The sequence below is a fragment of the Lissotriton vulgaris genome, chromosome 7, assembly GCF_964263255.1.
Source record: "Lissotriton vulgaris chromosome 7, aLisVul1.2, whole genome shotgun sequence".
In the NCBI taxonomy this organism is placed as follows: Eukaryota; Metazoa; Chordata; class Amphibia; order Caudata; family Salamandridae; genus Lissotriton; species Lissotriton vulgaris.
This window is the reverse complement of record NC_141695.1, coordinates 1,776,829,764-1,776,842,171: the sequence shown is the minus strand read 5'-3', so window position 1 is coordinate 1,776,842,171 and position 12,408 is coordinate 1,776,829,764. Positions and strand designations below refer to the sequence as shown.

At 54.1% G+C, this 12,408-nt stretch overlaps 1 protein-coding gene across 3 annotated transcripts in view; it reads right to left on the bottom strand.

The window, feature by feature from the left end:
• LOC147706660 (putative ATP-dependent RNA helicase DDX6) overlaps window positions 1-12,408 on the bottom strand; it is a 233,233-nt gene that overhangs the window by 144,139 nt on the left and 76,686 nt on the right. For all 3 annotated transcript variants that reach the window (XM_086933166.1, XM_086933165.1, XM_086933167.1), the window contains exon 7: window positions 4,889-4,983. In XM_086933166.1, coding sequence (XP_086789292.1) covers window positions 4,889-4,983 — 95 coding nt within the window. The remainder of the gene's footprint in view (window positions 1-4,888; window positions 4,984-12,408) is intronic.

Here is a 12,408-nt window from a genome sequence, read left to right as displayed (position 1 = left end):
TCATCAATCAGGCTTCCGAGCAAATCACAGTACTGAAACTGCTATGACTCACATAATTGACGACGCCCTTCAAATCCTAGATCACAACGATACCTGCCTCCTCATCCTCCTTGATCTCTCCTCCACATTTGACACCGTCAAACATGAGTATTTACTCGAACTATTAAACACAAGAATGGGCCTATCTGGAACTGTGCTCAAATGGTTCACGTCCTTTCTGCATAACAGATCGCAGAAATTCAAGAGCAACAACTTGATGTCCGCGCCAAGACCTGTATCGCTAGGCGTACCACAAGGATCCTGCCTATCCCCAACTTTGTTCAACCTAGTCATGGAACCTCTCACCACCTTGCTACAAGAATCCAATGTACACTTCCACATGTATGCTGATGACACCCAACTTTATCTCAAACTACAATCACCCAAAGACATCACGCTATTGAACTCAACGATCAGAAGCACCCAATCCTGGCTGGCCGCGAATCATCTCAAACTCAATGCCCTTAAAACAGAGTTCCTTCTGATCGCACCTCCCGCGAAGATCACTACCGCACAAATGTGGCTTAAACACCTAACGGCACTCAATGTTCAACCCACCAGCGTGGACTCAGCAAAATCTTTAGGCATAACACTTGACACCAATCTCAGCATGCAGGAACACATCAACAAAGCAACTAAGGGAGCGAACTACCAAATCAACACCCTTAGGAAACTTAAACCCTTCCTTCCAGCCAAAGACTTCCAAACCGCGGTACAATCACTAGTCATACCTCGAATAGAATACGGCAGTACCGCCCTCTGCGGTCTACCCCTAGCTACTACGGCACCCATAGCCTCCTTAAACGCCGCAGCGAGACTCATCACTGGATCAAAAAAACACTCACACATTTCACCTGACCTCAAATCCCTGAACTGGCTGCCTTTTGAAGCCAGAATACAACTGAAAATCGCTTGTTTGACGCACAAGGCTGTCCACCTGAGCTCACCTAGATACCTCGCTCAGAAGCTGACGATTTCTGGAGGCTCCAGAATCACTAGAGGCACAAACAATCTTTTGCTAAAGCCTAAAAGATTCCGCAAGGAAAAAACCTATAAACGCTCTTTCTCAGGAATGGCTCCCAGGATTTGGAACTCACTCCCCCCTGAAACCAGGCTCATCCCCTCTATCACACTTTTCAAGAAAGAAGTAAAAGCGATCCTCATGGCTAAATACACCTGAACCACTACTGGGGATCAACTTCAAAGACTCGATACTGATCTGTACTACCTGTTCGAACCCTTTGCATTTCTGTATGACTTTGAAATTGAATTACTTGATTGTTTATGATATCACTACACTGTACTTTTAACACTATTGATGTATCTGTGTATATATGCTCCCTCCTCTGTAAAGCGCTCTGATATCTGCGAAGATCTTGTTCGCGCTATATAAAACTTTCAAAATAATATAAATCAAAATAAATCTAACTTCACCTCTGCCTACTTGACTGTGCACTCTATACCTCACTTTTGTATAGTATATACAGAGCCAGCTTCCTACAAATGCATCTTTTGTTTCGGTCTCCTGTTTGGAGGTTGTTTTGTTAGCTCTATGCAGTATCCATACTGTATTATGTTTAAAATCCATTTGTCTGAGGTTATATCCTTCCATCTTTAATGGAAATATTTTAGTCTGCCTCTTACTGGTGTGGCCTGCTGGGGGAACTGTAAACAGTTAGGTTTTTGTTTTTGCATAGGTTGTCTTTTTGTGTGCACACTCATTGCTGTCGTTTGTGAGTGTACCTTCTTTGTATCTTTGTAATGCTGTCAGTAGTGGTCTGTTGTCCGCCTCTTTGTGGCTGTCCTCTGCCACGGGGAAGCCCTAGAAAGGATTGCCTTCCTTGCTCATATTGCCAGTTCTGCTGCTGTCCCTGGCTTGCTCCTTGGTATGTTTGATGTGAGGTGGCAGGTTGGTGTGTACCTTTACCTGTTGGTCACTTTGAGGGGGTACCTCTAAGCATGCCTTTGAATTATAGAGCCGCCATACACCTATCTGGTTCGTTGTCCGTGTTTAATTGATTGTGTTTATCATCAACTCCACTCCCAAACAGTTGTTCCCCATTGAATGGTGAGTTAATAATATTACTTTGCACCTTCGGCATGAAGTCTGAGATTCTCAGCCATGCAGGCCTTCTTTCTGTGATACCAATCATCATTTGTCTGCGTGATGTTTCTGCAGCATGTAGGACTGATTTCAAGCATGTATTAGTGATGGGTTTACCCTCTTTCACCAAATGGCTAGCTCTTCTTTGGAAATGTTCAGGTAGGCAACAGTGGGTCCATCTCCGGAAAAAGAAAGCAAGAGGATGGACCTTGTAGGGAGGAAAGTAGAAAGAAGTGCAGCAAACCAATGGCGCATAGCAAATTCAAATGCATTGTTGAACAGACCTGCTTATCAACATTAGGAAGAGGTAGGAGAGTATTAAAAAACCTACCTGGAGGAATAATGCAGAGCGTGTGAATCCAGAAAAGATTCACGCTGCAAAACATCCTCTGTGCATATTGAAGGCTTTTAAGATTCAGGAACGGATGCTGGTCAGAGGGGCCAGGGACCAGTATTTAGAGTAGATGTACACAGAATTATAAAAACAAAGGGGAGGCTTAGCCCGACTGATATATGTCTCACAAAGTTCGGACACCCAGGTGTGACCCTAAAGCTGCCATTACAACCAGTGTTGTGGTTCCATAAATTCTGGTGGCGCTCCTGGTAGTGCAGACTGTATACTAGCAAACAAGGAAGAGAGGGGTGGGCACTTGAAAGAACTCTGGACACAACACAAGTTTCAGAAGACACAGTGCATCTCGCCCACATGATGTGCCCCTACTCCTGAACACTTCTGGCGTCAGACCATTTTAGACTTCCATGAACTCTGCAAACAGTGCCATAACAAGCTGAACTTTCAGGACCAAAGTGAAACTTTGTTGTGCATTGCCAGAGTAGGCATCACCTTTGCCATCACCTTTCCAATGCACACCAGAAAATGTTGGTTAGCTTGAAGGGAGGGAAGGGAAAGACCAGGGGACACTGCCTAGAAACGCACTAGAGCGCTCACCTTGAGAGACTTTATAGTGTATCATTTAGTCTGCTGTATTATACTTTGTGGGAGAAATAAAATCTTTCTTATAAAAAGTGCTGGGCTGAACAAGCAGAATATTGGTGGCCATTATCTGTATACGGAGTGTTGTGACGTTGTTTACCTTAAACTTATCTTCCCCCAAGAAGCCTTGCATTGCTCGGGCCATGCTACGACTCACGGTCAAGACCTGAGGGAATCGTTCGTGACTCAGGGTTTGGGATCCTTAGTAGCTCAGGATCCAGGAATGCAGACGTTAAAGTCCTCGACCCTGGCGGTGGGGCACAGTCTCACCTGCCTGCCCCATGGCCCTATGAAAGGGGTTGTGACATCTATCAAATGGTAAATGAGAGCTCTTCACATCTAATTGTACCTGGAGAGGAAGCCCACTTGAGGTTTTGTAATTCTCGAATCTGACTCCATTATGTTCTGTGCCACCATTTTGTGTTGCCCTCACATAGGCCTGTGAAGGTAGCCTGGCGAACAAGTGGCCTGGCCTTCTTAGTTCATGTATACATTAACTAGGTTTCTTTTTGACTCTGAAATGAACTGTAAGAAACTGACCTCTTCACCTGAAACTGACCTCGCAAAGCCAATTTCCCTGATCGATCGTTTAGTTTCCTTGCACATGCCTTATCTTGTTCAGCATCTGTTACCGTTTCTTTTTTATGTTTCTTCATTACATGGGTTATGCTTTTAATTATAGGTTTGTCCGGCTTGTGGAGATTGAATTTGGGACAGTCCTAATAATTAACTTTTTGGTTGGGATACTGTAAATTGAGTTTTTGTTATGTGATACTTTGTTTGAAAATGTACCTTATTGGCTAGAACTTTGTGCAGTGGGTGTACATTTATAATGTGAATATTGGGTATAAAAGGAGACGTCTCGCCTTAGTAAAATGAGCAGTCTCCTGAGAATTTACACTGTGATGTATTTCTAGGATCACTGTTACTAGCTGCAGCTAATAAACTTGGTCTCTGATGCCATCCAGAAGTATTCTGTGTCTCGGTATACCAAGACAGGTGAACTCGAAGATCTTAGGCGTGCCCCTGACGCTGCTGGGTTAAACCCTGGTTCTTCACACTGAACTGGAGCTGCACCAGTGTGTGGCTTTGCAAACGGCTACCCGGCTAGTGGAGAAGTGTGGCTCACTGGTTAGATGAGGCAGACCTGGAAGCAGAGGTCAGCCCGGGACCAGGGTTCAATTCCCTGCCTCGGCGGGTCTTGGGCTCAAAAATTCCACGGACTCGACAATTCTCGCTCCGGTGCCTACTCGATTCACGGGTTCACACTCTCCGACTCTGGGCAATAGCTTGCTTAATCTCCACAACGGCCCTTCACGGTGGGATGCCTGGCTTTCACCTTGTGGATACCCTGCCAGGGTTATCCCACAGGGAAATACCAGGACGGGTTCCCTAAGCAAGCGCTTAGATACCGGGTCGGTGATTTGCGCTATATAAATACATGTACATTTACATTTACCCTCACATGCGATCTCAGGCAGAGGCATGTCTACATTGGCATGCAAGAAACTCAGATAAACAAAAAAGAAATGTACACCCAGGATTCAGAGAAACAATATGGGAGGCGGGAGCACAGACAGACAAGGGGCAAAAGAAAGATTTAAAAAAAGATGGGGAAACAGAAGAGACTTCACAGAGCAGAGTGTACACTTTTTATAAGGGGGGCAGATGAAGTAAAGTAGGATTGTTGTGTGACATTAGTCCAACGAGATTGTGAGATCAGTAAGTAAATAAGATCAGAATATCCTCACCTCATCCATAATTATCATTTGCGTATGGTTCACTTTTGCAACACCTTTCTTGATGAGATCCAGCAATCGTCCAGGGGTGCCAACAATCACATGCACTGGAAAGAAAGGGATCAAGTGATTAACTGAACACCGTTGTATGCGAAGTGAAAACAATACTGGATGATGATCATCGCTACTCAACAGGTCCTACAGGTGAGTGACAGACTCATGATGACCTTTTGGCCCATGCCAAATTGCCTAGCACGTACTCAGTCCATAAATGGGTAATGATGCCAATCACGTTAAAAAGAGGCACAGAACCTCCCAAAGCTTAGCCACCAGCAGGCCAAAGCACCAATCAAAGCTCTGCGACCAGCAGGCCAAAGCACCATCAATCAAAGCTCAGCCACAAGCAGGCCAAAGCACCATCAATCAAAGCTCAGCCACAAGCAGGCCAAAGCACCATCAATCAAAGCTCTGCGACCAGCAGGCCAAAGCATAATCAATCAAAGCTCAGCCACAAGCAGGCCAAAGCACCATCAATCAAAGCTCAGCCACAAGCAGGCCAAAGCACCATCAATCAAAGCTCAGTGTTGGACAGGCCTCGTGAAGGGCTCGCTCCCTCCCCGCATGACAGAGCCCGGACACCGGCTCTCCCGGTGTCACCAGAAGACCGACCCCGACGACCCACAGAAGCAAGCCGCAACCCGTCCCCCACGGGACGCCTGCTCCGGAACATCTCAGTATCACGGGCCCGGGCCACCGTCAGCACCATTGCCCGACCCAGCCGCCATCTTGGACCCTGCACCACGAGGCCGCGTGGCCTCAGCTCGACCCCAACCCTGGGCCTGGCCAGGCCCCGACATCGCGGCACCGCCATCCACCCAGGAGGTGAACGGACCACTTGGCAGGTCAATGGGAGAGAGGAGTGTCGATGGCTCTCCCCCGCCAGGTGCCGATCGCCCCCAGCCTCCCCGGGCGCTGGCTCCACCCCCCCTGCTGGGTGTCTGGACTCCCTCATCCCGGACCGCCCGACCTCCAAGAGCGAGGGTCCGGACATCAAAGGAGGCCAGACCTATAACTGGGGCAGCTCCAGAGCAGGAAGGAGTTGTATCCTGGAGTCGAGAGACACCTAGAAGAACTCATCCTTGACGGACTGCTGGCACTGCCGCAGCCCTGCCTTGTGAACCATCGTCCTGCCTGCTGGCGCTGCCGCGGCACTCTGCTACCTTCATCCTCATCGGGACCTGCTGGCGCTGCCGCGGCCCTCTGCAACCTTCATCCTCACCGGGACCTGCTGGCGCTGCCGCGGCCCTCTGCAATCCTCATCCTCATCGGGACCTGCTGGCGCTGCCGCGGCCCTCTGCAACCTACATCGTCGTCGGGACCTGCTGGCGCTGCCGCGGCCCTCCTCAAGTGAGACTTATCATCCGAGCCTGCTGGCGCTGCCACGGCCCGACCTTCCAGAACTCCGAGCTCGAGGATTGTGAGCTATTCATCGTACCACCTCAGTACCAGATCGGTACCAAGACTGTCCCGCTACCCCCTTTCCCTTCCAAAGACTAGAATTGAGAGGACCCTCGTGTCCCGATCTCACTGTATCGTGATATCCTTGCTTCAAGAACTGCATATAAAAAGCGTTAACCTTATCCTTGTGTGGTGTCCATCTGTGGGGGGGAAGTTACTTGTCTGTACGATCGCTGGAGACGGCCCTCACCGGAGGCCTCTCCCCTTGTCCTCGGCCGACCCTCCAGGTCCCCGTCTAACATTGGTGGCAGCGGTGGGATCCGAACCAACGCGTAATCGTACAGAGAGTAACTCACCCCACGGCTCAACCACAATGACAACAAAAGAGAGCGGACCCACAGAGAAATTCCAGATGGAGAAACTAGAAGAGTACAACCACCGAGAGCTAAAGCAATTTTGCATGGAACTAGGCATTGCTACCACCGGGCTGAGCACGAAAGAGGACTTCAAACACGCCCTAGAATCTTGGGCAGAAACGGGTGCGGCCGTACCCCGGAACCAAAACCTCGAAGCACCAGAAACAAACACCACTCCGACGGAAGGAAGGAGAGCGGGTCTCTCCCTGGAAGAGATCCAAGAACGAGAGAAAAGCAGACTCCATGAATTAGAGTTGGCACGGCTCCGGCTGGACGGAGAGCTGAAATTGGCGGAACAAAAGATAACATTAGAACACTTACGGCTCCGAGAGGAGCGGGAAGAGAAACAAAGGCAGAGAGAACTCGAAGAGAAAAAACTAGCATACGAACACGAGCGCAAGCTAGCAGAAATAGAAATGCGGAAACAGAACAAAGATCTAGGGGTGCCCGAGCGCCCGCACACCCCGGGCACTGCCGAACCAAAGGTCCACATCCCCAAGGATGTCGTCATAGAATATTATCGGAACGACGACATCCAGCAGTGGCTCAAGGCCTACGAGATCGCCATGACCTCCCACCGGATTGATCGAAGTGACTGGGGAGCCGGGCTATGGGGGAGAATCGTCAATGAAGGCCGCGATGCCCTGCTACAGCTCCCGGACCATCAGATGACATCCTATGACCACATGAAGGCCGCCCTCCTCACTCGATACAGACTCACGCCCGAGATGTACCGCCAGAGGTTCCGCGACTGCAAACGGATCCCGGGTACAACTTGGGTGGAGTATGTGAACTATTTCAGCCGAGCCTTCGAGGGGTGGATCAAGGGCAGCCACGTAACCACCTACGAGCAACTCTTTAACCTCATTGTGTGGGAGCACCTCTCCAACAATTGCTTCGTCGAGCTCAGGCAGCACCTCCTCGACAGTAAATTGACTGAACCTCGGCAGCTCGCCGCTGAAGCTGACTGATGGGAAAGCACTCGAGTGGCCCGGAGTGGGCCAAGTGAACAAAACAGAACGAAGGTCCCCATCGCCCCCTAGGAGGAGGAGGAGGCCAGGGCCGGGGCAGAGACGCCGTCCCGGCAGCTCCCGCCAGCAACACCCCGCCCCCGGCCGGTCAGGGAAACCCCCCGATGCGTCCAGGGTTCAGAGCCAACGTTACTTGCCACTGGTGCCAGCGGATCGGCCACTATGCCAGCGACCCTAGCTGCCCGAAGAACCAGAGTCCCGTGCCCCGCCAGGTCGCTGCCGCCGCCCTAGGAGAGGAGCAAACCCCCGAAGACTATGAAGAGTACGAGCAGGAACAGCCCGAGTGGAAACCCGCCGCCATGATCCTGGCTTGCCTGGGGGAAAGAGACATGATCCCGCGGGCTCCCCTACCCGCCAACACCAGAAAATACAGCCAGTGGGTGAACATTAATGGGCGCAAGGCCGAAGCCCTGCGTGACACCGGGGCCAGTGTGACGGCAGTCTGCTGTCACCTGGTGACCCCGGAACAAATCTTGCCAAACGTTCTTTGCCCCGTCCGATCAGCCGACAATTCGGAGAGCCTGTGTCGGATGGCCTGCGTCCCCTTCGAATGGGGAGGAGTGTCCGGTATGCTAAAAGTGACTGTCCGCGATGATGCCCCGGTGGACTGCCTCCTGGGAAACGACCTCGAGAGTTCCCCGTGGGCGGCCGTTGAGAGAAGAGAGCACCTGGGGATGTTGGGCCTCCCGGACTGGGCATGCGTAACGACCCGGTCCATGGCCGCCCGCGCCATCCCCAGACCCGAAGAACCCGAACGGCCAGCACCTCCTCCCCCGATCATCCCAGAGGGAGACACCCTCAGTACTGATCCCCCAGAGCAAAACCAAGAAGGGCCCCCTCAGCTCCAAGATCTTCCAGAACTGGCCTAGTGGCGTCAAGAGGGTGGACCCACCCAGGAACAATTCCGGCAGGAGCAGAAGACCTGTCCCTCCCTCGAGGGACTCCGACAGCAAGCACTCGCCCAGAGCGCAGGAGACACCGCAGGGGCCCACTGGATCTATTGGGACAATGACCTACTATACAGCGAGCAAAGAATTGCGGAGTTGGGGGCCAGTCGGGTGCTGGTGGTGCCCCTCCGCTTCAGAGACTTCCTTTTGAACTTGGCACACGATGTCCCCCTTGCTGGGCACTTGGGGCAAGACAAAACTTACAACCGCCTAGTAACCCACTTTTACTGGCCCAAAATGCGAAATGATGTCTCCAACCACTGCCGGGCCTGCCCCACCTGCCAGGCCAGCGGGAAGAGCGGCCGAAAAATCAAAGCACCCTTGCAACCATTCCCCGTCGTCACCACCCCGTTCGGACGGGTAGGAATAGACATTGTGGGGCCCCTGGACCCCCGAACAGCACAAGGGCACCGATTCATCCTGGTCCTGGTGGACCACGCCACCCGCTATCCCGAGGCCATTCCTCTTCGGACCGTAACAGCACCAGTGGTAGGCCGAGCCTTAATGGGGATCTTCTCTAGAGTGGGATTCCCCCGGGAAGTAGTCAGCGACAGAGGCACAAACTTTATCTCCAAATACATGAAATCTCTCAGGCAGCAGTGCGGGGTTACGTACCGGTTCACGACCCCCTATCACCCGCAAGGAAACGGACTGGTCGAACGGTTTAACCGCACTCTCAAGGGGATGATCATGGGGCTGGAGGAACCCCTACGTCGCCAATGGGACGTGCTGCTCCTGTGCCTCCTCTTCGCCTACCGAGAAGTTCCCCAGAAATCCCTCGGTTTCAGCCCCTTCGAGCTCCTGTACGGACATCCTGTCCGGCGGCCCCTCAGCCTGGTTAAAGAAGAATGGGAAATGGCCCCCCAGAAGACCCCTCCGGACGTGTATAAGTACCTCCTGACCCTCCGCAACCAGACCCGGGGATTCAGGGAACTCGCCAAAGCTAATCTCGAGGCCAGTCAGGAGGACATGAAGAAATGGTACGATCAACATGCCTCCTCCATTGAGTTCGAGCCCGGTCAGCAAGTATGGGTGATGTCTCCCGTCAAACCTTGTGCCTTGCAGGACAAATGGACAGGGCCCTTCAAGGTGATTGAGCGCAAGGGCCCTGTCACCTATCTAATAGACATGGAGTCCCCCCGGAACCCCCTCCGGGTCCTCCACGCCAACAGACTCAAACCACACTTCGTACGCTCGGAGCTCAGCCTACTGATGGCCACAGATAGTGGGGCGGAAGAAGACTCCGAGCCCCTCCCGGACCTACTGAGGACCCGTGAGAAAGATGGCTCGGTGGACGGGGTCCGACTCTCCGATGCCCTGACCCCGGAGCAGCGCCAAGACTGTCGGGCTCTCCTGCTGCAATTTGCAAACCTGTTCTCCCTCACCCCCGGGGTCACCCCCTGGTGCATTCACGACGTGGACACTGGGGACAGTCCCCCTATCCGACACCGGGCGTACCGAGTGCCGGATCGGGTGCGCGCCTGCATCCAGGACGAAGTCTCCAAAATGCTCACCCTCGGAGTCATCGAGCCATCCGACAGCCCCTGGGCCAGCCCAGTCGTACTGGTCCCCAAAGCTGCTGCCCCGGGCACCACCCCCGAGCTCTGGTTCTGTGTAGACTATCGGGGCCTGAACGCTGTCACCCGAACCGACGCTCACCCCATCCCCCGGGCAGATGAACTGGTTGACCGTATGGGGGCTGCCCGCTACCTGAGCATCTTCGATCTGACAGCGGGCTACTGGCAGATCGGCCTCACCCCCAGAGCCCAAGAACGATCCGCCTTCTCTACCCCGGATGGTCACTTCCATTTCAAAGTGATGCCATTCGGCATGAAAAACGCTCCCGCCACTTTCCAACGACTCGTGAACCAGGTATTGGCGGGCCTCTAAGAGTTCAGCGCCGCCTACCTGGACGATATCGCTGTGTACAGCCGCCACTGGACAGACCACCTTCACCACCTCCGAGAAGTCCTGCACGCCCTCCAACAGGCCGGCCTCACCATCAAGGCCAGCAAATGCCAGATTGGCCAGGGGTCCGTGACCTACCTCGGGCACCAAGTGGGGAGCGGTCTGGTGGCCCCTCTCCAGCTCAAGATCGCTGCCATCCAGTCCTGGCAGCCACCCGTCACCCAAACAGAGGTCCGAGCCTTCTTGGGGCTCACCGGATACTACCGGCGGTTTGTGAAAGACTATGGCAGCATTGTGGGGCCCCTCACGGAACTCACATCCAAGAAAAACCCCAAAACAGTCAACTGGACCCCGGACTGTCAAGCGGCCTTCGAGAAGCTGAAGGCCGCCATGTGCACCGCCCCTGTACTCCAGGCCCCCGACTACAGCCGGGAATTCATCGTCCAGACGGACGCCTCAGATCAGGGCATTGGGGCAGTCCTCTCTCAACTAAACCCCGAGGGAGTCGATCAGCCAGTGGCCTTCATCAGCCGACGCCTGCTAGCTCGAGAACAGCGCTGGAGCACCATCGAGCGGGAGGCCTTCGCAGTAGTGTGGGCCCTCAAGAAGCTCCGGCCCTACCTCTTCGGTACCCACTTCCGGGTACAAACAACCATAGGCCCCTGCAATGGTTGATGCAGATGCGGGGGGAGAATCCCAAACTGTTGCGATGGTCCATCTTCCTGCAGGGGATGGATTTCACTGTGGAGCATCGTCCAGGCCAGGACCACGCCAACGCAGACGGCCTGTCACGCTTCTTCCGCCTCGACGAGGAGAGTCCCCAAGAGGATGGGTGACTCGCCCCGCCTTCAGCTGGGGGGGACGCATGTTGGACAGGCCTCGTGAAGGGCTCGCTCCCTCCCCGCATGACAGAGCCCGGACACCGGCTCTCCCGGTGTCACCAGAAGACCGACCCCGACGACCCACAGAAGCAACCCGCCACCCGTCCCCCACGGGACGCCTGCTCCCGAACATCTCAGTATCACGGGCCCGGGCCACCGTCAGCACCATTGCCCGACCCAGCCGCCATCTTGGACCCTGCACCACGAGGCCGCGTGGCCTCAGCTCGACCCCAACCCTGGGCCTGGCCAGGCCCCGACATCGCGGCACCACCATCCTCCCAGGAGGTGAACGGACCACTTGGCAGGTCAATGGGAGAGAGGAGTGTCGATGGCTCTCCCCCGCCAGGTGCCGATCGCCCCCAGCCTCCCTGGGCGCTGGCTCCACCCCCCCCTGCTGGGTGTCTGGACTCCCTCATCCCGGACCTCCCGACCTCCAAGAGCGAGGGTCCGGACATCAAAGGAGGCCAGACCTATAACTGGGGCAGCTCCAGAGCAGGAAGGAGTTGTATCCTGGAGTCGAGAGACACCTAGAAGAACTCATCCTTGACGGACTGCTGGCGCTGCCGCAGCCCTGCCTTGTGAACCATCGTCCTGCCTGCTGGCGCTGCCGCAGCACTCTGCTACCTTCATCCTCATCGGGACCTGCTGGCGCTGGCGCTGCCGCGGCCCTCTGCAACCTTCATCCTCATCGGGACCTGCTGGCGCTGCCGCGGCCCTCTGCAACCCTCATCCTCATCGGGACCTGCTGACGCTGCCGCGGCCCTCTGCAACCTACATCATCGTCGGGACCTGCTGGCGCTGCCGCGGCCCTCCTCAAGTGAGACTTATCATCCGAGCCTGCTGGCGCTGCCGCGGCCCGACCTTCCAGGACTCCGAGCTCGAGGATTGTGA